This window comes from Passer montanus, unplaced genomic scaffold (assembly GCF_014805655.1).
Source record: "Passer montanus isolate IOZ18808 unplaced genomic scaffold, ASM1480565v1 scaffold106, whole genome shotgun sequence".
NCBI lineage: Eukaryota > Metazoa > Chordata > Aves > Passeriformes > Passeridae > Passer > Passer montanus.
The window spans coordinates 305,595-332,727 of record NW_024357170.1 but is presented as its reverse complement, the minus strand read 5'-3'; the positions used below and the strand labels follow the sequence as shown (position 1 = coordinate 332,727).

The 27,133-nt window shown below is 40.8% G+C and overlaps 1 protein-coding gene across 1 annotated transcript in view; it reads left to right on the top strand.

Annotated features, from left to right (window-relative positions):
* The window catches only part of CHST11 (carbohydrate sulfotransferase 11), a 156,774-nt gene that overhangs the window by 63,773 nt on the left and 65,868 nt on the right, over nucleotides 1-27,133 (top strand). The window contains exon 2 of the mRNA XM_039721026.1: nucleotides 1,907-1,992. Within this exon, the coding sequence (XP_039576960.1) occupies nucleotides 1,907-1,992 (86 nt within the window). The remainder of the gene's footprint in view (nucleotides 1-1,906; nucleotides 1,993-27,133) is intronic.

Sequence of the window (27,133 nt, the reverse complement as noted above, 5' to 3'; positions counted from 1 at the left end):
AAGCATCAGTGTTGCAGGACCTTAGTTAATCACAGTCTAATGAGCTAGATACACTAAAATTTTCCCCTCTCCCTTTCCCCCTGCTGTGGTGTTTTAATGTGCTTTGCCCTTGAGTAGAAGGCTTCATTTTGGAAAGGTTTCTTTATTGAGGAAGGGGCTACAAAATTATTTTGAAAGTTTCTCTGGACACAGTTCTGGTACAAGAGCATGGAGGGGGGATAAGGTGGACAGGAGCTCTGTAGTTAGACTAGCTGTTGGATATCTCACATCCTCATTTCAAAATTTTCTTCCTAAAACCACTTCCAGGCTTTGGAAGCTGACGTTACTGTGAAACATTTTTTAATTTTTAATTTTTAATTTTTTAAAACACATTGTAAATTATCTTTTAAAAAGACACATTAGCACAGCAAAGGAGGAATCACAGTACTTGTCTGCATAACTAAAAATGTTCATAATTTAATCAGGTGTTTAAATGTGTAAAAGAAAATTATTGCCTCTACTAACATTACTGTCCTAATTGTGAAGAAAATTGAAGCCAGTTTACTGAGTATGTCTGCCTCCTGCCACAAGACCCGTGGAATCTGTCTGCTTAGGAAAAAAGAAACCCAGCATGTTATTAGATAATTACCTCCTGTTGAAAAATAGATATTGAGTGAATGAAGGAATCAGTTATGTTTCTAGATTGGACCATATGCAGTTTTCTGTGGTTTATATTACTTGGTGTATCAATTATGATCTTAGGCCTCAGTATTAAAGCATTACTGGACTTATTCTCTGACTTGGCTTGAAGCCTACGATAGCATGTCTGCAGGCAGTGCAGCTCATTGTTCTAGGACACTTCAATAGCTTCTGGTTACAAAATGTGGCAAGAGATGATAAAAGCATGCCTGACTTGGCATAACATGATGTTCCCAGCAGGAACATCTCTTATTGCCTTTTTTTTTGGTTATGTCTTAATCAAATGTTGATGAGACAAATCTTTCCTTGCTGCAATGCCGGATGCGGGTGTCTGACAGCCTGATGCTCCTTCTCTATTTCCCAGGGTGAGATGGGGGCAGGAGAGTGTTAGCAGAGGATGATGTGGGCCATGTGAGATAAGAAGCACAGCAAGCTCTTGTTTTCCTCCTGATTATAGAAGGTGGAGCTGAATGTCGTCTTAAGAGTTTTATGGCCACAGAGGTCTAACTTGAAGCTGATGGTCAGCATCCCTGCTGGGACTCAGGCCAATAGCTCTCCTGAAAAATTTGTCATCCAAAATGCTCCTTGATCAGATCTTTGACAAAGCCTTTGGTTTGAAAGCCAGCTGGTCTTTCATGGTATAACACAGTGCATGTTGTTCTGTGGATCAGTCAAATTTCCAGTTATAATATGTAAAGCAAAATTGTGGTAAGAAGGGCAGCGGTGTTTGATTGTATGTATGTTGAGTACTGATTAGTATCTGTTCTGGGAGAAACAGAAGAGTTAGGCCAAAAGCTTTAAAATCATGCAATTTAATATGAGATTCCTGTATACATCTGTGTTTAGTCTGAGAGAGGCTGAGCCATTGCCTCTCAGAGGTGCTGATCATAGGAATCCATTTGACTCCTTCCTGATGATCAGACAAGCAGGTGTCTGGCACTGCTGAAAATTGTGTTGCTTTGGTCCCCATGCTTGAATTTTTGTGCATCCAAACTGAGAGTTGTTGCATAACAACTTTTATAAGGGGATTTTATTTTCAGTGACTTCCACAATAGATAAGGAATTTAGCTCTTAGACAATTTCTAGGGAAAGGAAAATCAGGAGTTAAGTGACAACACTGTCTAGAATCCTATGATCTGTCAGAAAATCTTTTCTTGCTGCAGGTATTGCAATTGCTTTCTGCTAGCCAGTGTTGCTAACCTGTACTAATTTCAATTTCCCCTTGCAGTAATGCGTAGAAATCCATTTGGGATGGACATTTGCTGTCGAAAAGGATCCAGGAGCCCACTCCAGGAACTGTATAATCCCACCCAGGTGAGTGTCTTGTGGCTATAATTACGCTTTCCAATTCAGCATATAAATGCAGTCTCTTTTGATGATATTTTGGTGTTTTCTTATTTACATGCAACAACTGCCTTCATTGGGGAGAACTGATCCTGGTACCTGCAGGTTTTACTATAACATTCTACAGTTTGAGTTAAAAGCCTGATTTTTAAAAGTTTTTAGTTTCAATGATGTGAACTCCTCCAAAATATTTTCTTAGGTACCTAAAAGCCTTAAAATGGTACCTAGCTAGAAGCTGATGCAATGGACTGGCAGGATGGGGTAAGAGTATGTGACATGACCTGCATGAGACAAGGAGCGCAGTAAGACTGTAAATTCCCATAATAATACCTGAATATCATTTATATGACTTTTAGATAGCCAGCTGCCTTTCTTCTCCTGGTCCGTGGCTTGTACAGAGTCTAGGCAAACACTGTAGCTCATGTTCTTGCTTACACTGTGTGCTGTTCAATACCTGACTGTCTTGGTGACAGCTCAGGACCTCAGAGTAATAACCTCAGTTATTGCTCTTCCTGTGACAAGCAGCATAAGAAAACTACCTGAAGTTCATGCTCCTGTTTGCTCCTCTAGATCAATTTATTCCCTACATGTGGGTTGAATTGGCACACTGATGAGAGGCATTTCCTGTTGGCAGCTGAGAGGAAGTGCTGCCATTGAGAGAAAATGCCAGCTGACTATTAAAAATATTTATTAAAGCTTAACAACCGCCTATTATATATTTATCCATCAATGAATAGATTGAGTTTTACAAAATTGGCTATTAGGGAAAGTGACTATCCCAGTAAATCTAACTTGTTAGATTTAACAAGGCAATAAATGTTTTAAATACTATTTGATCGCTACATAGTGTGCAAAACGAAGTCTGAGGGATTTAAAGTATTTACATAAAGAATTGACAGCAACCCAAAAATATGTGATATCTGTTATGAAGTGCAGTAAACCTCCATTTGCTAGTTAAAGTTGTTTTTATGAACACAGGCTGACTTTGTAATTCAATTTGAATTCTGGGCATGGCTGGGAACGTAAGGTTTGTCATACTGTTATACCGCCCTTTATTGACCATTATGGGAGTCAGTGTTGCATAAATGGGAAGCGCATGCAGGAGCCCCGAAGAGGAACAATCCAGTGCTGCAAAGGAAAGCTGTTAGCATTTGCAGGTCAAATTTAAAGACTCATTGCAGATGTTCAAGAGGAGCAGGTAAGGGAGAAGAGACTGGCTGAATAATTAGTCTCTCTGCGGTCTGCTATGTGTCAGTCAAGACCTTTTGCCCTTTAACATTATTAAAGGCCAAGCTGTAGGAAAGAAACATCCCCATCCACTGAAGGGCCATAATCCCAGAGCCCTTGCAAACTTGGACAACTGAAAAGATTTCCTGAGCTTCCTGAAGCAGGGGACATAGCTAGCAGCTCCTTCCTTTCTGTGTACCCTGATCAAGTGAACCATTAGCATCCTTTTCTGGGCTCACCATTGGCTGAGCCAGCCAATGTCAATGCTTGAGGGAGTGCAGCAGTTCTGGCAGCTGATGGTAAACTAAAGATGTTTATTGTTATTGATGTTATTGAAGTTTTTAATGCAGAAGTGTTTCCATCAGCTTGCTGATAACCAATTTTATTAAGCTTTTAATTTTTGTTTCTTTCCATGATTTCAGTTGGTACTTGATTTTTTTGGAAGGGACTTTGCATGCTGCCCTCAGTACCAGAGGGACAGACAAATGAGTGTATGCAATCTGGGAAAACAGTAACAAGAAAAGGCAGTGAGTTGAGGCTGCCAGAGGAAATAACAGGTTGGAGATGACACTTAGAATGCTTCATCAGATATATGGTTCATTTTTTTTTTTCCATTTGTGCCCAAAGAGACTTCTGTCTCACCTCTCTTAAGGTGGCAGATTAGACACTGTTGTATATTTTGGCAGGAGGGTGCTTGTTTCTCAAGAGTTCACCTGTACTTGCAAGATTGGGGGGATGGAGGTCAGATCTCTCATGTTTCCTTGCTGAAGCAGATGCAATCAGTCTTTTGTAAAGTCAGCTCAGAAGTCAAATATATAATAAATATGCAAGAAGACAAGGCCAGGCTGGATGGAAGCTCTTGTGGAAGGCGTCTCTGCTCATGGCAGTTGGAACAAGATGATCTTTGAGGTTCCTTCCAGCCCAAACCAATCTTTGATTCTGCAAAGACATTTTTGGCCAAAATCTCTCTTACTAATCTAGGCGATGAAAACAGATTTTTAACCTCTGACTATCAGAACCTTTTGGACTCCTGATGTTGTGAATCCATGTTTCTCTCCTGGGTGCCAGTGGCTGTGTGTGCCTTCACGGAAACTCTCTGACGCTCAGCTGCCCCAGAGCAGCAGCAGAGCTGATTGAGCAAATACTTGCAGTTCAAAGTCATATGTGTAATTTAAACACCAAACTTAGACCACTGAAAGATGCCCTGAAGCTATGCTTTTCGATTACTGCAAGCTAGGTGTAGCTGTGATATTTTAAAGTGTAGGAAACTTCAAATTTGAGATGTATTAAGGGCCCATTCTGCCTTGCATTCTGTGTGCTCCTGGCTGTTCCCTGCCTGGGGAAATGGGAGTTGGTCATTGATTGAAATAGGTGTCTGCTAGGGTCAATACTCAGTGGGATTTCCGTTGCTGTAGTTTAACATGAATCAGGTTTTTCTACTCGGTGTTTAATATCAAGTTGCACTGCCCTCATAAAACCAGATGGAGACAGGTTGATATCCACCAGCTGAGAGTTTGACTGTTGTTATTTAATATGTTGACATATCACAGCCTCTCTGATCCTGGCCTGTTGTTTCCTTCTATGGAGTTACTTGAGTTGTTTGCAGATGCCATCGTTTGTCTCTTGAATCTTTTTTTGGCCTTATGAATGATTGTGAAAAGGAAAGAGAAAGGAAAGGGAAAAAGAAGAGAAGGAAAAAAAATAATAACAGTAAAAAAAAAAGACCGAAAGAATGATTGGGCTTTAGGAAATTCAAATGTAGCAATGATCTGAAAGTGACTGAATGGGTCATTTGGTGGTTTGTAGGAGCTGAATGTTAGGATTGTAGTCAGATTTTCAGAGGGTTAATCATAATTGTCCCTATGTTGAGTGGAGAAAGAGAGGACAAGTGGGTAGAAATAGCACTTGAATTAGGACTTGAGAAAGTGTCCATGACAAAGCCCATGTGGGATTTATGCCTTAGCTGGGTGTCTGGCCTTGTGATTATTGGAAAAGTAAGAATAACACATTTGCTCTTTTGCTTGTGGTAATAAAGCAGAAAATGGGAAGTGCATTTGTCTGTGGACAAAAGATTTCTTCTCTAGGGCTTTCACTGCAAGATTTTTCATGAGCACTAATATACCCTGAGGGAAAGGAAAGTCAATATAACCAAACTGGATTTACATTGAGTAAGTGGATTTCCAGGCTGTGGTCTCCTCATACACGGCAGGCGATGTGCAGCACGTCTCAGACCTTATTATCTGTTGTTTTGCCTTTCCTTTTAAGGCGGAGGTTTAGTAGGAAGCTGCAGAGATACCAGTGGCAAATTTTGAGGGCTGAAATGGATTGTTTATTTAATGAGTTTATTAAAAAGCCACATAATTATAAATGGAAAGAGAAAGAGGATTCAATCACACACCAAATGGCAAAGGAGAGAATCTAGATGTAACTGAATGCAGATGAAGGGCCCTGCAGGAATGTGACACAAGCTCGCATTTTATCTTGGGTAGATTTTGTGGGGGTTTTATTGCATATGAAACCCCAGGAATTTAAGAATGTGGGGAAACAAATACTTGCAAGACATATTCTTAGAAGACAACATATACAACTGTGTCCTGTAATTTACATGGCTTTGTACAGCCCCACTGCTCCAAGAATAACAGATAATTGTAGGTCAGTGCATGAGCTGGAGTCACCAGAAGTTCAGAATTGGGTAACACTGCTTACAATTTCATGGTTAACATTGATCTCTTTGGTACAGAGGGTGTGCTACTGAATTACAAGAAGTTTCAAACCAAAATAGAAATGTTAGAGGAATGAGAAATAATTGCACCTTTAAGGTTAGATTTTGGTGTTCTAGTTGTCAAGATTAACATTTAATTCTCATTAAATGCAAGTAGCACTTGCTTAGTCTAACTGTCTAGATTTCTGAGAGGAACACAGAAGAGATAAAGTTCTTTATCCATCAGGATCCAAATCCAAGGATGACTTTGTTTTACTTTCTAGTTTGAAATTGACATTGTCTAACTTTAATTCATTAATCAACCTAACTGTTTTGCTAAAGGTCACTCTGCCAATTTCTTTTTGTCAAGGAGAGGTATTTCTAGGTGTCTGCTTCTGGTGTAGCTGAAGCCAGGTCTAGTAATTTGCTAAAACTGGTGAGTCAGAGCTGTAGACCATGTGTTTGTTGCCTTTGCAGTATAAAATTGTATTGAACTGGTTTGGTGCAGTCATTCCAAAATGACCCATTTATTTTATTCTATTTTTCCCCCCTTCTCTCCTTCCCATCAGGAGAAGGGAAGTAAGTGAACTGTTGCCTTGCAGACAGTGTTTATACATCCTCAGTCTCTTCAGGCCACAAATGCTGCTTTTTGGGAGCTGCCCTATGATTATCTGTGGCTTAGACTGCCTGGATAGCACCAGTAAATCCCAGCCTAGTTCAGCCCACATCGCCCACCTGGGTTGTAGTTTGCTACCTTCAATTGATTTCCACTCCCTAGGATGACTCTGGGGGCTGTACCCATTCCTGGACAGAGGTTTGTGGTGAGTTTTGTGGTCTGAGCTTTGTGTACACATCCTCCACAGCACTTTGATACAAAGGTTCCAGTGCTTAGGACCTGGTTCTTCTTGTCTTTGGTGTGCCTGAGGCTCTGAGCACTGTGCAGTTTGTTTCAGTGCGCTCTGGCTCCTCATTCTCAGGAACACAGCAGCCAAAGAGTGGGTCATTGAAATGTCCAATTCATCTGGTGGTTTGTCTTCAGCAGCAAGTGACTGACTACTAGAAAGATAAAAAAACTCATTATACTCTTCCAGAGCACAACCTGTGGGTCATGAGCATCCTGAGTCATACTTGCGTTTTTGTCAGCTATGTCATGCAAGAAAAGCCTGAGATGACTGGCAATTACTATATCAGTCAGAAAGGGAAAAAAAAAAAGTAGATCTCTAGAGTTACTTGCCAATTCCAGTAATAGAAGAAAATTATACTGGCACTGTGCACCAGTGCTATCCATTGTTTTTTCTCCAGTTTTCATGTCGATATGTTCTAGGTTTCAGATTTCTTCTTTGAGACAGCCATATAGCTGTCCTGGGAAGTGAACTTTTGAATATGAGAAATAGAGTTTATCTAAAGAACAGTATATTAGAAGTTATTGATGCTTTGCAACTGAGTCATAAATATGTATGTGTCCTTATCGAGGGCACGAAGTGGCCCAAAAGTTCTACCAGTACTGAAAACGCATGTTGTGTGGTTGATGCTGATCTTTGTAGGCAAATCTGTGCAGATGATAACAGCATGGTAAATATGGCTCATAATCACAGTATTTGATTGATCATAGATTAAAAACCCCATAATGGGAAAGGTACAGCATGGAGACATAAGGAAGAACAGTTGATGTGCAATGCCAAACTTTAGGTACCTGCTCCTGTTGGTAAACAACAACTTCATATGTAATTAGCCTCATTTGCTGCAGCAAAATGCCTGCTGATGAAAGAGGAGATAATTGATTTACTCCGTGGATGACTTCTTATGCAGAGACATTACTTACTGTTGTGCTTGGAAGTCATAAAACAGCAGCTGGCCTGGGATGAAATATTACATTAACCTTCGCAGAAAAACTGCACTGGTGAGAATGCTTTGTTATAAATTACTGATTACAAATGATAAGAGCTGGTTTCAGATGCTGAGGAAATGACTTGGGGAGGGGAAGGTTTCAGGTATGGTGTGCTTCATAGATCATTCACTGTGACATGATGGATACCTTTGTAAGTCAAGAGGAATTAATCAGACAAGTATGTACAGTAACTACCTGCACTCAAGGCTAAAATTATCCACAGGACATGCTCATTCAAGTTCCTGCAGTGTGTTGGGATGAATTTTTGGGCACCTGTGTTTAGTAAAAGACTTGTTACCTGCATGAAATGAAAGAAAATAGTTTTACTCAAAGTAACTCAGATTCCTCAGATAGGAAAAAAATAAAATTAATTTCTCCAGTCCTTGATTTGTATTTTATTCTTCTGAGAGCATGTGAATTTTAGTATAAAAGATTTCTGGAGGCATAAAAGTATGAGAGGAAAGGTTTAATAATACAAGCAAAGTGGTCAAAACCAAAAGGGTTTTATGTGGTGGAGGTGAAAGAGGATAGCACAACTTTTCAAAATTATCTGTATGCAATGTGTGGGCTCTGTTAGGCAAGCACTTGGACAGATGGGTGGAGAGAAGACCTGGACTCCAGCACTCTGACCTGGTGCCATTCAGTGGCTTTTTGTGTTTAATTGTCTCCATTCAGACCTCTGGAGACCTGAACCCTCTTGGTTCAGTCAAATGCTTGCTCTGAACTCAGTAATACTCAGATTGGACACCTCGCCTGCCTCTTCTCTGCAGGAAATTCCTTATTTTTCCTCCCCATTTTTAAGTTTTGGACCTGAAAAATTGGGTAATCCTACTTCAGAATGCAGGAGGATATGGCGGTTTGGAGGAAGGAAAGGGCAGTGGGAGGATGTCTGTAATGAGCACAGATTTCTGCTCCTGGTCTCTGCAGAGCAGAGTGTCTCCTTTCTGTCTGTGCTCCAAGCATCCGAAACCATCCAAGTGCTCCAGCATCACTGGCTGAGTTGCTGTGTCCCAGTGTTTATAGACTAGTCCTTGTAAACTGTAGCCTCTCTTGCTTGTTTCTAGTGCTAGTAGTTTTGGGGCAGCTTTCTCAGGTGTGTGAAGGAAGGCAGCTGTGTTTGGTTAAACATCTGCCTTCTTTTCCCTGTGTTGGGTATTTTTCTTTTTTTAGTAGAAGAAGTTTCTTAACTGCAGCAGAGTTGTTGCCCACTTGTGAGAGGGCCAGATGTTCTCTTTAAATCCTGAGAGCCCAGCTGTAACCTCTCTCTCCCCCGGGGGACTGTAATGTATCCCAATAGATGTAACTACGAAAATCAGAGAACACAGACATACAGTCTGTCTACTGGTACTTGTAATTCTTCTTTACTTTAATTTTAAGGTGGGGCAGAAGAAGTTGGTAAGTTTGCAATTAGTTTCAGGAGATTAGATTCCACAAGTTCCATTTTTGCAGACTTAACTGTATCTGATGCAGAACCTCAAGTTGTATAAAATGGTCTGTAATATCCATTGATATTGTATGTAATATCAATGTGTACTATTCATTCACTTTTTCACTTTGTACAATATTAATTAACCTCAATAATGTAATAAGCTGCACCTTACCAAAGCTTTCTTCAGTAAAATTACAATAATCTCCTCGTCTGTTTATGCAGAGAAATTCAGGAATGTTTCTCTGTGAATGCCACAGACATAGCAAGATTAACATACCACACTGCCCTTTGAAAGATGTGGCTTCAAGAGCCAGTGTGCCTTTTGGGATTCCTACAGTAAGGAAATTGATGGTACTGTGGGGAGACAGGCTGTAGAGTTTTTGTACAAGTGTGTAAATCATCAAATCAAGCACAGATTATTTAAGGACACTTTCTAAGGAAGTTTTCATGTAGTTGAAGTTTGTGGGGAAGTGTAAGGTGGGTCAAGCCAGGTGCTGCAGTCCAATCCATACTTAGTGCACTACAAGAGGTGGCTTCCCCTGGAGTGAGTCTGCTCTCCATGGTGTTATGGACAGGGCTGAGCAGAAAGGTCAGCTGGAAAATACAGTGGTTGTGAATGGCTGAATGCAATTTGGGCTGTGTTCTTCCAGTTGTAGTAGGTGGTGAACACTTGGGTTGGCTTGGAGTTCATCTCACAGGGGGGTGTGTGTGGGCAATGATGGACTTGAGGTGATTCCAGTTGTGCATCCCAGACCGGGCAGGTCACATATCCAGGTGACACAGTGCAGAGAGTGTCTTCAGTCTCTCCTGTTCATGCTGTCATGTGTTCTGAAACTCAGCAGAAGAAATTAGCAGTATTTCAGGCTGGCAGGCTCTGCATTAAGCCTCTGTCAGGATGATCTGAGGATATAATAGAATAACAGCCACAGCTGATTTAAGACCTTGTGTGCTTGTCTGTTGATCTAGTAAAACAAGGAGGAAATTCTGCCTTGCCCTGACAGTCTTGTTTGGTGACATCAAACCCTTGTGACAGCGGAAATTAACAGTTCAGTGAATCCAAAGTACAAACTGGAGGGTCCTGGGCTATTCCTGCCAGTGTTCAGGGTGCTCTCACAGAACTGGGGTCTGAATCCCTGCAAACAGAGGACATGTGCCCCATGCATGGCAAACACCCAGCTGCTGGTTGTTGGAGTTGTCCTTACATTTGTTTGTTTAATTATTAGACTGAAAGATTGGTTGTTTCAGTAATCATCATCTGGGCAGCCACACTTAAACTGCTTTTATTCACTAGTTTTCAGACCTTGCTTCTTACTCGTATTGAACAGGTGTGGAAAGAAAAGTAAGAAAAAAATATTTTTATAAGGCAATACCAATACAGCATTTGAATGCAACAAAAAAAGTCTTTGTATATGTCTCTTTTTCCTCTATAAATAACGTAGTACCTATCACACTGAGGCCACTCAAGGAGGTCATTCTTGGTTTATTTACCTCTTGCAGTTGTATATTCTAGTGTGGATGGGATCTTGTATTTGAATCATCCTATGTTCATGAGGCAATGGCAAAATGCGGGGGGCAGAATGAAAACAAAATTTTATTTCCTTCACAGTGATTCTTTTGTGCAGTTGCTTTGGAAGGAGGAATAGCTTTTTATTCCAGGTTTTCCAGCATGCTATCAGTGTAGATGTTTCTATCAATTTATAACCTTGGGATAAAAGTGAAACTTGATCTGTTGAAAATTGATGGCAAAACTCCTAAGGTCTAAAGAGGCCAAACTTCAAATTAAAATATCTTATCCAGGGGATCAGAAAGGAGCTGTATTTGTGAGTATTTTTTCATCTGTCTTTTCATCATTCCACACATTCTATTGCACTAGAAAATACTGAGGGTCTTGTGCCAAAAAGATTTCTCTTTTTTTTTTTTTTTTCCCCTGGTAGTGACATAATAAATACAAGCCTAACCAAAGAGAGTTGGAAAATTTACAGTGCATTGCAACTGATAGGTATTTCTGGTGCCTGGAAAATCCAGGAAGGAGTGTTCCTTTATTTTCAACCTTAAATCACATCTGAACAATATTGAGTGTTGTCCAGTACGGGGCTAAAAGCAAAACATTACATCCAAATTTTAAAAGAACAGTAAAAAATCACAATGTACCCACAGTCAGATTGCCTGGCTGCACAGCAAATTAACAACCTCTGTAGCTATCAAATTCATGCCTTAATATAAATCTTTCCTCCATGTGAATGTGGGCTGTGTCTTAGGTAATTTCAGACAAGCATCTGGGGATTAGTAAGAAGAAGTGAATATTAATTCAATTAGAGGACAGAAGATGAACGTACAAGCTGGCATGGGGAACTGACATCAGGAGCCCAAGTAACAAAGACATCTCTATAGCTAGGAGGGAACAGTTTCATCTGTTCAAGTCAGACTTGGCTTTTGCCTCGCATATATTTTACTTATGAAATAGTGGTTGAAGGAGTTGTATTTACATAGCAATGCAGTTAGTGTCATATTTTGTGAACTGAACCTGGCTGACAATAGATGGATGAAAGATCTGGAGAGCAGATGCATAGTGGTAGCTTTCAGTTCATTTTGATACATTAAATATTCATAAAAAGCTTGGCTGAAGGAGAAAATAAATGTTTAGTTCAACCAGTAAGGAAAAGCTGAAATCACTGGTACTTCTCCAAAAGTGTAACATCTTACATAATGTAAATTGAATGAAGGCTCCTGTGGGGAAGGTGAGATATGCAATATTAGGCACTGTTTTCTTTCTGTAAGAGATTGTTGTGCCAGTGACATCTGTCTGTAAAGTAATAGCCAAAAGTCAGTATTCTGAGCACAGGAGAGGCTTTTCGTTCTTTAATTTCCATAACTTTGGACCTAAAAAAGCATATCCATGCACTTTCTTATTCTTAAATGCCATGTATTTACAGCCCGGAAACAAATCCTTTCACACTGCATTTTCCAGGCAGGAGCACACTGTCACTATGGGAGTAAGCCCTGGATCTGTAGGCTTTTCTCACTCCTTCTATGAGACTCTCATTTGTGCATGATTTTCTGCTAATCTGAGTCTTCATCTGAAGAAGCTCCCTGCCTGATGCACAGTCAGGAGTCTGCAGAGATGCTTTTGTCTCTGTCTCTGCACATTTTCTAGCTCAGGTAGGGCATGGACTCTGGCAGGAACTCAGGGGTTCTGGGGTAATGCTAAAAACGAATGCAATGTGCATGCACAGATGCATGGTTGTGTGTATTTGGTAGGAAATGTCACAGCACAGACAGCTCTGCACTGACAGAGTGATGGAGGAGCGCGGCACACACAGGGAGCACGTCCAGCTCCCAAACAGCCTCGTGGGGCTCAGTTACTCTGTGCAGGGTGCCTCACTGGAGGGATAGGAATGATCCTGCTGCTTTCTCCGCAGCTGCTTTTATCTTCTTTATTTCATATAAACTTGGGGTGATAAACTGTTGCTGAGTTTGCAGCTGTGTGTAGGGGGGTAAGGTTGTCCTCTCGCCAAGACCTACTTCTCTGTTCTTTCCATTCCTTCCTGCCATTTCCTCCAGTCCTGAAGTCTCCTTCTCAGCTTCAGTCCTCCTCAGACTTCAGCTCTGCTCAGTCTCCCTCTCCCATTCCTATTTTTTGTCTTACAAAAATGAGTATACTTTTTACATTAATTACTGCTCAGGTTTATGGTCTTGGCTTTGTCAGAAAGTGGTGGAGCCACACAGTGAAAGAATGACTTGGAGACACTTCTCCCTCTGAAAATTGCACTCTTGTTTATTTGTTTATTTTGGGCAACTAGTGCAAAAGCAAACCAGGTAAAAGAAAAATTTTATCTGTTTGCCGGTAGAAGTAACATGAAAGTGTGTCACTGAAGTAATGACAGGTCAGGTGTTTATGAAAATGGAGGGAACTAGAAAACAAGTAGTGCGAGACCTATGGTTTCACCTCCAACAACCACTAAAGAAGTCATGGGACACTGAGATGTAAATGCATTGAAGGGGTTTGTTTTCAAAAGGATGTAACAGATCTCTCCCTGATCCCTTACGATCCCTCACTCACACAGCCACTGATCTGTCACGGGAAGATTGGTGGAATCTTCAAGTATCACCTTGGTGCCTTGCACAGAGTATCATGTGCTGGTCCTCTTTGAGAGACCCACTTCAATTTTCACTTGGGCTGTTAAGTGAGTTACTATATAAAATATTGACACGGAAGGAAGAAAACTGCCTTTTTACCCAAGTGTAAATGATCTTGAAACAAAATACATGGGGTAAAAGAATGATTTCTTAGGCAGGTTTAATGAATAATTTATTTTTGCTTCTCATGACATCGGTGTAATTAAATCTGTGGCTAAAGAAGTAAGTCAGAAGGTATCATCTGCTAAGACACTGAATCTCTTTATCCCGCCACTGGCCAAGTGTTGTCATCTGTTATTAAAGGCTCTCCTGCAGTTGTGTGGGTTCAAGATCTGTTGTGTCACTAACAAGTTGTTCTTGTGTAAGTACCAACATGATAAAAATCCATGTATTCAACATGATGTCCGCATCCAAAAATAACCCAAAAAAGCTTTCTTCCCTGCTAAAGCTGTTCCTGCTTTGGAAGCTGTACATTGAAATGAGTCTTGCTTTGTGCAGATGGCTTTATGCAGAGTATGTAGATACTGGTGTGTGTTTCCAGTTGACCTGTCGCAGAACTGTGGATGGTCACTAACTTGGGTCACTCACCAGGCCCCACCAGATGGTTGCTGTTGTGATTTCTTTTGCTCTCTTATTCTTTTGCATGTTGACACATCAGACCTGAGGAATAAGAACAGGGGATAGGAAAGTATCTGAATGCAACTGGGCTTGGACAGTGTGTATATCCTTAGAAAACATACTTATGTGGGACTGTGGTTTCTTCACATGGGTTCTGTCTTGGAGAAATAGGGCATGGAGGGTAATTGCAGAGGCCAAACAAGGATTAAACTAAAGGCAAGGGCTCAGTCTGCAGTTGCAGACACTGAAAGTGCATTGATTTGGAAATTGGGAGTTACATATCTATTACACTTGTCAGCCACTGTTGTTTTATTTTGTAAAACTAACTCTGAGAAGCAGTTTTTGACTTTCCACCAAGTAACATCTCCTGGACATCACAGTGGTCTCCTGGAATAACTCACTCCCTCGTGAATCTTCACTGTCATATGCATCAGCCTTGGGTCTCTTACACAGTCTCTTACACAGTGAAGTGCTAGAGTGTGTTTCACTGCAAAGTCCACCTGGAATAAGAAATCTAAATACTGTACTGTATGGCGAGTCAGCATATAGGTGATGACATGGCCTGATGCATTTTGAAAGTCAACAGAGATCTTTTTCCAGATGTCAGAGCAGCTCTTTGTATCACACGTAAGAAGAGTCTCATTCAGTGGCTACTGAAGTCAGCAGAAAGACTCCTCCGTGGCTTAGTTTGCCTTAGGGACAGTCCCTTAGTTTCAGACACTTAGGGAAATGCTCCACTCACACTGTTAGCAGCTCTGATTGTGTTATAAATACTACACTGAGCAACTGTTCCTGGAGAACTCCCGTCTGTTCAGCGATACTCAGCCCTGCGTACTGCAGCCTGTGTCTGAGTGTGGCAGCACTAAAGCCTTCCTTGAATCCCCATCTAAATGATTGTACAGTAATCAGCACCACACCAGGGTCACTGCAGCAGCAGCCTGGCAAGGCGTGGTTCTTGTTCCTGCCGTGCTGCAGGATGTTCAGCCAGTGCCTGAGCTGGTTTGCACCATCAGCACACCACACATCCTAATACTGGTTCTGCCATTAGTGCTTTTTGTCATCAGATCGTTGTGTCTCTGATACACTTGTAATGCCTGTAGCAGTTCTGCCTGTTTACCTGTTTCTCAGGGGCACATTGCTGGTATAATTATTGTCTGCATAGTGTTTCGATCATAGAAAATGACAAGTGTAATTACTGGTTACAAGGTAAATTGTGCATCTACCAAAACTATACAGCTGCCATGTGATGTACCTCTGAAATTCCTCCCTTACTTGAAGGCAAGTCAAGTATTTGCTCCTTTGTATAATTGTTTAAGGTGAACCCATTTCATTTTTCTGGCATATATCTTTGTCTCTGCAGCCTCCACCTATATATAGAGTCTGAAGTGTTCATTTAAATGACTTCAGGGAGAACCAGTGTTTGTGTGGAGACCTTCATGGACCAAGGGCAAACTGCTTTCTCATGCACAAATGTATGAGCCATGAGTGTGTGCATGCCCCAGCTGCTGCTGAAGTCTATGAATTAGGGATGGGCTCAGTCCTGCCAACAGCTTTTGTATCAGTCTTGAAAAGGGATGGTTTTGTAGGCCCAGTGCTTCGTTATGCATACAAATTACGCATTGGTAAACCTGTGTTTTGATTCCACAAGATGTACTTGCATGACTGGCTATAGATGGCTTTTCCCTACTCCAGCTGCTGAGCTTTGAGCTGAAACAAGTATTTTTCAGTGGGAAGAGTAATTGCTTCAGTTTAGAATTAAGTGGCTAATCATTAGGAATTCAATTGCCATGAAATGCACAACATTAATCAAGATGCACTAACATGTCAATGATTTGGATGTAGGGTGTGTGCTCCACTGAAATTTGCTAATTGATATATCTGGTTTTATTAAAAAGTATTAATGTGGGCTCTGTTGTTAAGCAGGATATGGGAATGTCAGACCTGAAGGGGTTTTAAAGAGACTGCCCTGCTGTTCAGGGAACACATTAGTGAGGGCTGAAACCCTTAGAAGGGTAATTTTTCTCTTTTTTTCCTGAAATCTGATATTAAAATTGACATCAAAGTTGTATCTTGAATGTACCTTGAGTATCCCTTCTGCCCTGACAAGGGAGTCCCAGCTTGCAGCAGGAGTAGGGGACAGAGGCGCTTGTGCTTTGTGTAGACCTGATCCAGTGTCTGCCTGACAGCCTTCACCAGCAGCCTCAGCTCCCAGAGGCAAGGGCCAGCTGTGATCTGTGTCACAGCAGGCTGCAGAGGACCTCTGCATCGGAGTCCCAAAGCCAGAGAGTCAGAGTCCTTCACCTGGGGCTGTTTCTGCACATTCTTGCTATTGCCTGTGTTACCCTGAAATGTTTTTGATCTCTGTTCTGAAACTACTGAAAATATGATACTATAACATAACAAATGTTGATGAATATTAAGCTGAATAACATCTGGCATATTCTAAATAACTTCAGATAAAATGTTGCTATTTCCCAGTGTTGTGGAAAATTCCCTTCTTGCTAACCAGCAACTGCATGTCTCTGAAAAAAAAAATTATTCCTTGTGTTCATTTGCTTTTCAGCCATGTGAACTCCTGTGATGAGAATTAAAAAAGTCTCTTATGTTTAATGCCCAAGGGCACAAATGTAACCTGTTCAAATATCATTCTTCAATTATCCTTTGAATCATCTGCCTTCCAACTCTTCTCAGATGCATCTTCTTGGATGAAATACCCCTCTGACTACCTATTAAAAAAAATAGTACATCTGTTCTTTCAGTTTATTTTCCTAAACTGTAATCAAGCACTGTCTGTGCAATAAAAATGAAAAGGAATATCTATCTGGAACAGAATCCTTCACTTTTATTATTGGAAAATGCATTAATATTCCTTTATCAAACATATCCATTTAACAAATCATTCAATTTCCTTCCATATTCAGCTATTTTAAAAAGAAAAATGCACAGAAAGGCATTCTTTCCTGAGCTTAAAAGCCAAGCTTGATTTCTTTCTTATTCTTGTAGTTTCACAAACCTAAAACTAGATAATGGTAAATAACCTATTGACCTCTTTTTTTGTTGAAACATAGCTAAAAAATTATAGGCCCTTACTAAATCTGGCCTAAGCTGCCATTTATATTAAGGCAGTGTGACACAGATTGTTAATGGGAATTATATTTAGGCTTAGGGTAAAAACTTGTGTGTCTTAGGTTGAAGTCAGTTTCCAGCCTGGTTACTGCAGTTAGAAAAGTGTGTGATTCATCCAGGTTTCTGGTTGTTAAGTATTAGGTACAGGCTCTCAAGCAGTTTAGAATGTGCTTTCTTTTCTGTCTCCACTCAGAGGAAAAGAAACAGAGGGAGCACTTCAACTGCTCGACTTGGAGGCTTTTTTTTTTCCTTTTCCAGTTGCTGTGGAGGCTTTATGCAGTTCCTCGAGTAGGGAAGGACTGCAGTCCAGATGTCTTAGTCTGCCAAATCCAGGCAGCATCATTCTGCATCCGCTCTGCCCACTTTCTGCTGGCATGAGGCTTACACCAGGCTCAGGGCAGAGGAGGGTTGGCCTGAAGCGGCCACAGTTGGGTGCCTTCTGTAGGTCCTTGCAGGGCAACAGCAATATCCAGACACGTCTGACTGAGGTTTGCTTTTGGACAGATTCTAGCTGCATCCTTCCAGGCAGGATCTGTCCAGCTGCAGGAAATGCTGCTCTGTGGTCCAGCTGTCTAAAGTGTGAAGAGAAATGGTCCCCACGCACCTTCCCCAGCAGCAAACACGGCTCTCCAGAGCTCCATCCTGACCCTGTGTGTGCTGGCACTCAGGAGCCGCTGCTGTGCTGCACCAAAGAGAGCTAAACGTCCCAGGGGACCAGAGGATCTCCTTCAGTGATGGACAAGCACCATTAAAAAGGTGTGTATCATGCCTGTGGTCTGTTTAGCTCAGGAAGAAGTGGGAACATCTATTGGTTTTAGAATAATTAGATAATTAGAGATAGTCAGTTGGTGTTGGTTTTCCCAAAAGACTTGAGATACCACGGGTTTTCTGAGATTCCCAAGTGCCTAGGATGTAGGCACTTGAAAATTTCAGTCAGGGACTCCAGAAGGCAGTTAAATCATTCATTAATAGCCATCTTGGTGGGCACCCAGCAGTGTTAAAAGCTAGGCCTGGGATTTAGGGCAGTCAGCAGCACCTGGGGTGGAGAAGGCCTGTATGCAGTGAGTTGTTACTCTGGCACATGAGATGCTTGGCCAGATCAGTGCAGAAGCAAAGCACTCAGCTCCTGCTCAGTCAGAGCCTATAAATACATTCAATTAAGTGAAGACTAGTGTATGTTCATGTTCAAGGCAGTATTCAGCTTCATGCAGTGTTTGGCTCCATGAATTATCAGCCTTTGACTGTTCTTGCAAGTGCTGAAATCCTGAGGAAAACATAAGGTCCATTAAGACTTGCTGCTTCCCCAGGCATACAGATAGCACACAGTTTGCAAGAACTAGGATTCCCAAGCTGTTTTTTTTAGTCTTGAAACATCACATGTGTACTTACTTTAGTATGTCTGTAAAAAACACCCAAAAAAACAAAAAGCCAGTCACCCAAAAAAACAAAAAGCCAGTCACACAAAAAAAAGGATTCCCAAGCTGTTTTTTTTAGTCTTGAAACATCACATGTGTACTTACTTTAGTGTGTCTGTAAAAAACACCCAAAAAACAAAAAGCCAGTCACACAAAAAACCAGCAGTTCAGGGAAAAATAAGATTTTGATAAAATTAAGAGGGAGCACTAGCATCTAGTAAAATTTAAAATCCATGATTATTCAGTTGGTAAGGAACATAAAGCCATGGCAGGGGGAAAAAAAATCCTACTGATATGCTCTTTCAGAACAGAGCTAACATCAATAATTCTTGCTCTGTGCATTAAGTTTTAATGTGTAGACAGGCACTCTGTGCATAGCAGGGTTTCTGAGGAGTCATCAGTGAGAGCTAATAAATGCCTGTCATATGAAGAATACATTACAGAGGGAGCCAAGTTAAGTGAATCATTTAGTTACCATTAGTCATTTTTCATTAATATTTTTAACTGTAGTATTATCCACTACACATTAGGTAGGATAGAGAGGATAATGCCTGTGATGTACTTTATCCTAAAAACAGAGATTTCTTCCAAAATGGTGTGTTGTTGGTGGGGATCAGGATGAACATTTTAGCTGTGATCTCAATGGTGTCTTTTTTGGTTTTTTAAGAATACAGGAACCCAGATGGGAAAGGAAATAATTTCATCACATGGCTTGGCATTAAGCAGCCCCAGCCATTTACATTAATGGCAATTGAATAGTAATAACTGTGCTGGAAACGGAAATACCTATAAGCATGTTTAATACTGGGTATTAAAAATAGCACTGGAAAGGAATTTCCACAATAGCAAATGCGTTATTCCAATCCGGTGTGTTTCATTCTGGGATATGCATCTGCTCCTGTGATCCTGTTCAGCTGTGACCTTTGAAGCACAATCAGACTGGGACCACTGGGAACAGAGGTGGGAGAGAGCAGGAAACTGTCCATGGCCCTGCAGGTCCTGCTCTGGACTCGAGTCACTGCTGGGCAGGACTCCCTTTTCTGACAGATGGTTCACTTGAGGGCTGGAGGAAGCTGGGGTCCTGACAGTCAGTCATCATGGAAGAGTTTCAAGAATAAATATGTTGGATCTTACTTGTGCTCATAAATTTTTCCATAGGATAATGTGCTTCTTTTTTCTTTTTATCTGGGTTTTTTTTTTTTTCATTACTGCCTGTTCTAAACTCAAGGATTCTGATTTCTAAATGTAATAATAGCATGGTTGGGGATACATGTGAAGATGTATCCTTCTCAAGATCGCAAGCATTTAACAGATACAGAAAGAGGTACACACTTGAGGTGTGATATAAAGGCTCATTAGCATGGATTTAAGATTACTCCCAAATTTGCATCATTCTCGACTTACATCAGTAATGTTCCACTTCTAAAACTACTCTCCAGTAGTCACAGAGGCTCCAAGGAGACAGGGAAGAAATTAAAATAAAATTTAGAAACTCTTACAAATTACATTGCACAGCTTTTTCTCAACTGTGACAAAATTTAAAGTGAAGTTTGATGGTTCAGTATCTGTGAAAGTTAGAAAGGGGTACTGTAATTCTCTTTGGAAGAATGAGATGCTGCCTTTTAAAGCATCAAAAGCTTTGGTCTCTGCTTTTGATGAGTTGCGAAATATCAGCTCCAAAACATGTAATTGTCTTGGAACTAAAATTTGCACATATTCCAACTCAGGCTAATACTATCCAGTGGGGAATGAATTTGCACTGTAAAGGGAAATACACACAATTTTTATTTGTGACGTAAATTATCTTACTACTATTATCTTTGTTAAGTGTCCCGAATTATTTTCTTCTGTATGTTTCAAAAGTAATTTATTTGTATGTGTGGACATGAATTTTTTATTTTCTGAAGGATGAAGAACTGTCAGATGTGAATTTAACCACAAATCAGATATGTTACAGCATCTGTTGCTGTTCCCTTGGGACAGGCACACTGGCATGAACAGTATCCAGCCATCAGTTCCTTGCAGTAATTTTCTGTGGCTGAAGTAATGCTGTCTCTGGAGGATCAGAATGTGTGTCCATGGCAAGGGGGCTGCAACCATGATGTTTGCTTCTATGCACCACTGAATGACTCCTAAATTTTAACACTGTATCTGGTGCAGAAACAACCTTTGTCTTTACTGCTTGATTTTAGAGTAAGGTTCACAGGGGGATGAGAAGAACCCCAGTCAGGTACTGTTGTATGAGCACTGCGGCCCTGTGGTGGAAAGCAGTGATTAGGACATGGCTATAAATCTGTGGGGGAGGTAAATTTAAGAGATGTTATCAAGTAGTAGCCAATTTGCATATCAGATGAATCTCAGAAAAAGTGATTTGGACACATAAATATTCCACCTTTCTGGGCTGTGTCCATATGCTGACTATCAGCACCAATAGCTTCTTTAATGAGTGGAAATATTTCACTGTTTCACATTCTCCAGGGCTTAATTTTTGTAAGTGAACTGCTGATTCAGTTCTACCTCACAAAATAACTCAGTTTGGCAATAATTCAAGGCTAAAAATGTGAGCTGTAACTGCCTGCTCTTCATCAAACAAGCAATTACACAGAACAGTGCATCATTCCATCAAGCAATGTTTAAATTCTTCTAATTGTGTTTTAGAAAGTGATGTCTCCTGGTTTTGCTTTTCTTCCTCAGTGGCTCCCAGTGCCATGGCTGTAGGCAGCTCACTGTGATAGTGTTTGATCCTGGCCTCTGCAGGCTTTGAGGGTTCAGGGTTGTTTAGGAAATGCTAATGTATTTTGCTTGTTACTGACCTTGTCAATCCTTCAACCAGACTGAATCATCTGACTGGGTCTTGATCTGCTTTCTGGGTCCTTTTCCTTGGCAGCCACTCGGTGCTAAAGGTTTGACTGGAGCATTGCACGAGGTCATTTGTATGTCACGTTTCTACTTCATCTATGTATCATTTATACTTCTTCAGATCTTACGTAGATATCTGCAGGGATTTACATAAGATCTAGATTTTTGACCTCAAGACTGGGATGGACCACTTTATCGTCAAAGAGCCATTTAAGATCTGCACATCTTAAATTTGAAAGCCAGCATTTGTCTTTGTTCAGCCCCATGTTTTGGTGGTGCTGATGGTACTAACTGTATTCATGTAGCCAAGCCCACCCTTTGCTTGCCACTGATAAGGTGAGAGGGCCACTGAATTAAATGGTGGGATACTGTGGAGGTGGTGGGAGGAGCCTGTGCTTCACCCATGTGCTCATTTTTGAAGCTGTGGTGCAGGACAGAGGTGGTGTGCTTTCCAGGACTACTGTAAATGCTTCAGGCAGCCAGCAGCATGGAGAATTTTGAAGTGCAATTCTGACATAAAATAGCTGCTGCACAAAAATATTACATTCATGGGTCTTGTGCTCTCAGCTGATGCTGGGAAGGGCTGCTTGAGTTTGTCGCCATGAAGCTCCATTTGGGATCTGAAAACTGGAGAAATTTTCGTCTCCTCCTTTTCTCTTGCCCCCTCCCCCTGCTCCAAAATGTAATGAGAAATAAAAAAGGTTCAGTGGCCCAAATAAAATCCACAGGGAGGCTGGTGCAGGCTCTAAAATTTCCAGTTTGGTCTATTTTTGCCCTTGTTCCCAGTGTCTCAGAGGTGGAGTGCAATAACTTGGCTCAACTCCTTTTCTTTGGTGTGCCAGTAATTGTCAGAGTTAGAAATACTCTTGACAGGATTGTTTCATGGTGGAAAAGGAGAAATGGGGTGTAAGCTGGGCATTTTTTAACAGGACTGATTCTGACAGGTTGTAAACTGCAGAAAGTCAGATGTTGGAGCTCGGGCTGTATTTTTAATCACTTGGCATTGTATATAAATAAGCAGGTTTGTGAAGTAGAGTGGAGCTGTATTTGCATGAATGCTTTTCAGAACTAAGGCACATTTCAAAGGAAGAAAATTGTCATTTTTGTCTTTTGTAAAAGCCTCATGGTGGCTTCATTGTTTAGATTGACATACAGTGATAACCATTAAGAAATTGAACATTTACTATCAATTCAAGGCTAAACCCAGAACAACACAGGATTTCCCTGAATTTAGAATATTTAATTGCCAGTTGAGACACTGTGATCTGATAAGCAGTGATCTCTGTAGATAGCCATATAAATAAATATCTAAGCTCATATGGAAAACATGTCCTTCATAGATAATTCTGTATCTTTTGATAAAAGCCTTCAAAAACACTGGCAGAATACCATTTCTTTTGCTTGGTTGCTTTTTCTTGTTATTGCAGACATCCTAGCGAACCCAAAATGGAAGTCCTAAAAATTGCATTATGCTGTCAATCCATGTCACAGCAGTACAATAGTTGTTTTATCATTGGTAGCTGCTTCTGTAAGTAATGACTTCTAAGCTATACCCCTACATTTGAGCAGTGTGCAGTAAGTCATGTATTCTAAATCAGTTCAAAATGGAACAGAGATGAGATTCCTACCTATTAACATGGGACTATGAAGAGAAGTCTATTATAGCCACTGCAATCATAAATAAGGGGTTTATAGTTCTGTCTCCCAGCCAAATGGTAAGGAACCTCTGGTACATTGTAATAATTTTCAGTGCAGTAATTTTCAGTCTTAGATAGAATTATATTTACCAGGTAGTGTTCCTGCTGTCTGCTTCCTGAACTCTCTTTTGACCCTTTTTTGATGAGTTGACTGCTTGTGAGACACCTCTCCATTACTGCTGTATAAAAATCCCTGTTCACATTTCCAGGTTAAGAGCCTTGGTGACATGTCACGAGCTGGTTAGGTGCCTGCAACAGGTAAATATTGTGATATAAAGAGGGCTCAAGTGAAAACCAACAGTGAAAGCCCTTCTACCTTCTAGCAACACAGAGCATATTTGAATGTATTCTTGAATACATCAAAGAGCTGGGCATCACCAGGGTGCTGTTCAGCTGTGAGGCTCTTCAAGCTGTATTGAGTGAGGCTCTCAGTCAGTGTTTTAAGGATTATTGCACCCCTCACCATAATTCCTAGGCTCTGCTGTCTTGTGTGTTGCCCTGGCTTCATGAACTGCTGTGTGCTGAGACCTTCATTCAGCAGGGCTCATAGTCAAGTGTGAGCTTCAAGAGTGAACTTGAATAAATTATCAAATGGAGGCTTGTATGGGGAGTGCTGTATTACTAAATTTCTGTTCTTTTTACATAAGATATGAGCTGCAGTTGCCAACTGCCAATCTGACAGTGTGGGTGAATGTTGGAGAGGCAGTGATTAGGGAAACTGAACTGTGTGGTTGTTCTTCCTCTGCTCTCTTCATTATTCATAAATTCACAGTTAGTGTCTCTGTAGTTAATAATTCTCTATGCTTCTGTACAGCCTTCAATCAGAGGATCTCTAGTACTGTGTGAACATCAATGAATCAGCATCCTCTCACTGTGTCTCTGTGGGCACTTTTAATCCTGGTTCAGTGTCTTGCCCAGTGTGCAAGTGTGCTCTGTGCTGCTCTTGGAGCACTGAGCTTTAATTTTTTAAGATCATTACTCCAATATACTAAAAGCAGCCATCTAACCTTTGTAGAAACAAAGATTGGTTTCGGTTTGAAGGGACGTTAAAGATCATCTAGTTTCAACCCCCTGCCACAGGCAGGGACACCTTCCATTAGAACAGGTATACCTACCAACAGCACTTGTTTTTCAGGACTGGATTTACTATACTGGAAGGAGAGTTACTAGTGGGTTTCCCTTATTACTTGTTAGTTTGGTGCTTGTAGCTAATGTTTCTCAGCCTGAAGGACATAATGTCAGGTCTGTGACTTGGAATCATACAGTAGTTTGGGTTGGAAAAGACTTAAAAAAGTCATCTAGTCCAGCCTCCCGGCCATGGGCAGGGACATCTTCAACTAGGTCAGGTTGCTCAGAGCCCAGTACAACCTGGCCTTGAACACTGCCAGAGATGAGGCCTCTACAGCCTCTCTGGGCAACCTGTTCACTATTTCACCACCCTCATTGTAAAAAAAAAAAAAAGTCTAAATCTACCCTCTTTTAATTTAAACCATTCTCCCCTTGCCAAATCCCTCCATGCCTTTATACCTCTCCAGCACTAGGACACTAGCTTTTGGAATTAAGGCATTTTAGATCTCATTTCCACTTGAACAGATGTTGATTATTTGTATGAAATTACAGAGACCAGAGAGGCTACAGGCGTATTGCCTGATAACTGAGCAGTGAGTGAGTGTGAGAGAGACAGTACCACCAATTGTCCCACATACTGCTCACTGCCCTTTGGGGTAAAATGGCACTTCATTTTTTCTGACTGTTTTGATTTTCTTTGCATGTGGTCAGAATTGTTCCAATTCTGTGCAGGAGAAATAAAATGTCTGGTTTGGTTGAAAATGTCACATTTTGCACTGGGCAATAATTTGCATATTTCTGCAGATGTATTTCAACAGCTCTGGGTGTTTGCTATTAATGTAGTGTTATAAATAAAGCAAAGGGTGTTTGTAGCACATAGAGAAGAAAGGTTTTTATCTGAGACTGAAATAAATGGAGTCTTACTTAAGAGAGAATGAAAAAATTAGGCCAACAGAATATCCTTAAATTCATGGAAACCTTCATCTGAATTTGCCTCTGGTCTCCTGATTTGATCAGTATGCTAGCAACCTTCCTAATGAAGTTATGTCTTATCTAATAAGCTTTCTAGGCTTATTAGGCAGTGCCTAAGTTTTAAGATTTGCAGCTGAGAAGGAGAAAGCTCAACCCATTAGAAATCTCTCCAACTAAGTGGGTAAGTTTCTGTAGCACTGAGCAGACTCAGAGTTGGCAGGACTTGAAGTGGTCACAGTATTAAACACTGAAAAATTTAGTATGTAAATGAGGATCACTGTTTAGAGAGGAGCTACTGGAACAATTTTGGCAGTATAAAGTTTTGATTTTCAACTTCATCTTTAGATGATTTCACTTCTCCCTCACATTTTATTTTCTTCATCAGCCTTTGCACAGTGCCCTTTAGTGGGATAGTTTCAATACTGCTGTGGCACGAACCTACGCATGCTTTCATCAAGTTTTCTGTTTCTGATGACACGTTCATTGAAATCTATCTCCATTTGCCTGTTCTTGATTGCATTCAGTTCACAAGGTGATGTGTTGCATGATTCATTAAATGCCTGATACACGCTAGGCCTTTTCAAGATTGACAAAATGGGCATGGTGAAAATGTCAGTAATTTTCCCCAGAAATGCCAGTCATTTTCTTATCAGCACGCTTCTGTACAGCTATTGTGTTTCAGCTTTTTCACTTCCTTCCTATTCAGCTTTCATAATATAAAAAAGTTGCAGTGGTAGCTACAGGTAAGTCTGCTGTTTCCACCCTAGAAATTAGAGCATCACAGAATCTTCTGTCTCTCCTCTGCCTCTTCTTCCCTCTTTCCTCTGTCAGTGCAGCAGAGCACTTGATGCTACTGAGTCAACAGGGTTTTGTATACAAAGAGGTGGAAGAATGGGGCTGTTGAGGTCAAAATCTCTTTTGCAGTGATACGTGCTAAATTTGCCAGGGGGCTCAGCTGGTACCCTCTGCCTCAAAGCTGCAGTGTTAACCAGCAGGAATCATCTCATGGAGCAGTTTCAGTGCAGAAGGCACAAGTGCAGAAGCTGCACATCATGCTTTGCTGTCTCCTAAGCAGTTACTTGTATAAAAGGAGCATTCATTTTGAAGTGTAACAGCTGAAGCAAAATATATTTGTAACCTATACAGTGTTCTGAAAAAAACAGCAATAACATTTAATGACAAACCTTAATGTAAATTGTACTTGTTCACTGGAGTCCTCCTTTCAAATCATCAGTTTTACATAAATCTTTTACTAAGAGAAACAGGCAGGTGGAATAACATGGTAGTAGAAACTCCAAAGGTAGTAGATTTTTACAGCAAAAGCAGACACTGCCCGGAGGAATATAATTCTTCCCATTATACATAACATTATTTCTCTTTAGAACATTGATTTTTTATTTTAATGGAAACAAAGCTAGTCCTCCTTTACATGGGCTCTGTAGGCTTCTTAAAGTCAGTGGACACATTTCTGGGAAAGCAGAATTGGACCTCTTGTGTTTTTGGCTTCTGTAGACATTAGACTAATGTGGATTTGTCCAGAGGCAAGTATTAAAGGCACCAGTTTTTCCAGAAAGAGGACATTAAATATAGACCGTGTTGGTGACACCTGCGAGGTTGTATTATCTGTCATCAGCATATGGCAGCCTGGATATTTAAGGAGGTGCAAAACTTTGACTAAAAAGTAAATTTCTTGCTACTGTGTTTGTGTCCTGTTCACCTCGTTAATACCTCCAGCAGTTGAAATAGCAAAAAAGGGAGACCTGTCTGCCAGGCTGGGGTGGCACAGGCCCTCCTTCCATGCTCACCTTTGGCATAATTTACAGCCTGCCATATTTTCCTGCTCTCTTCAGGTTGGTGAGGGGAAAAAGTCCTGCTAGGAAAGGATAAAGAAATATTTTTGAGACTAGATTTATCTGAAGCATGGTAATATTTTCAGTTATTAGCCCAGGCATAGCTCTGAAACAGGCAGGTTGC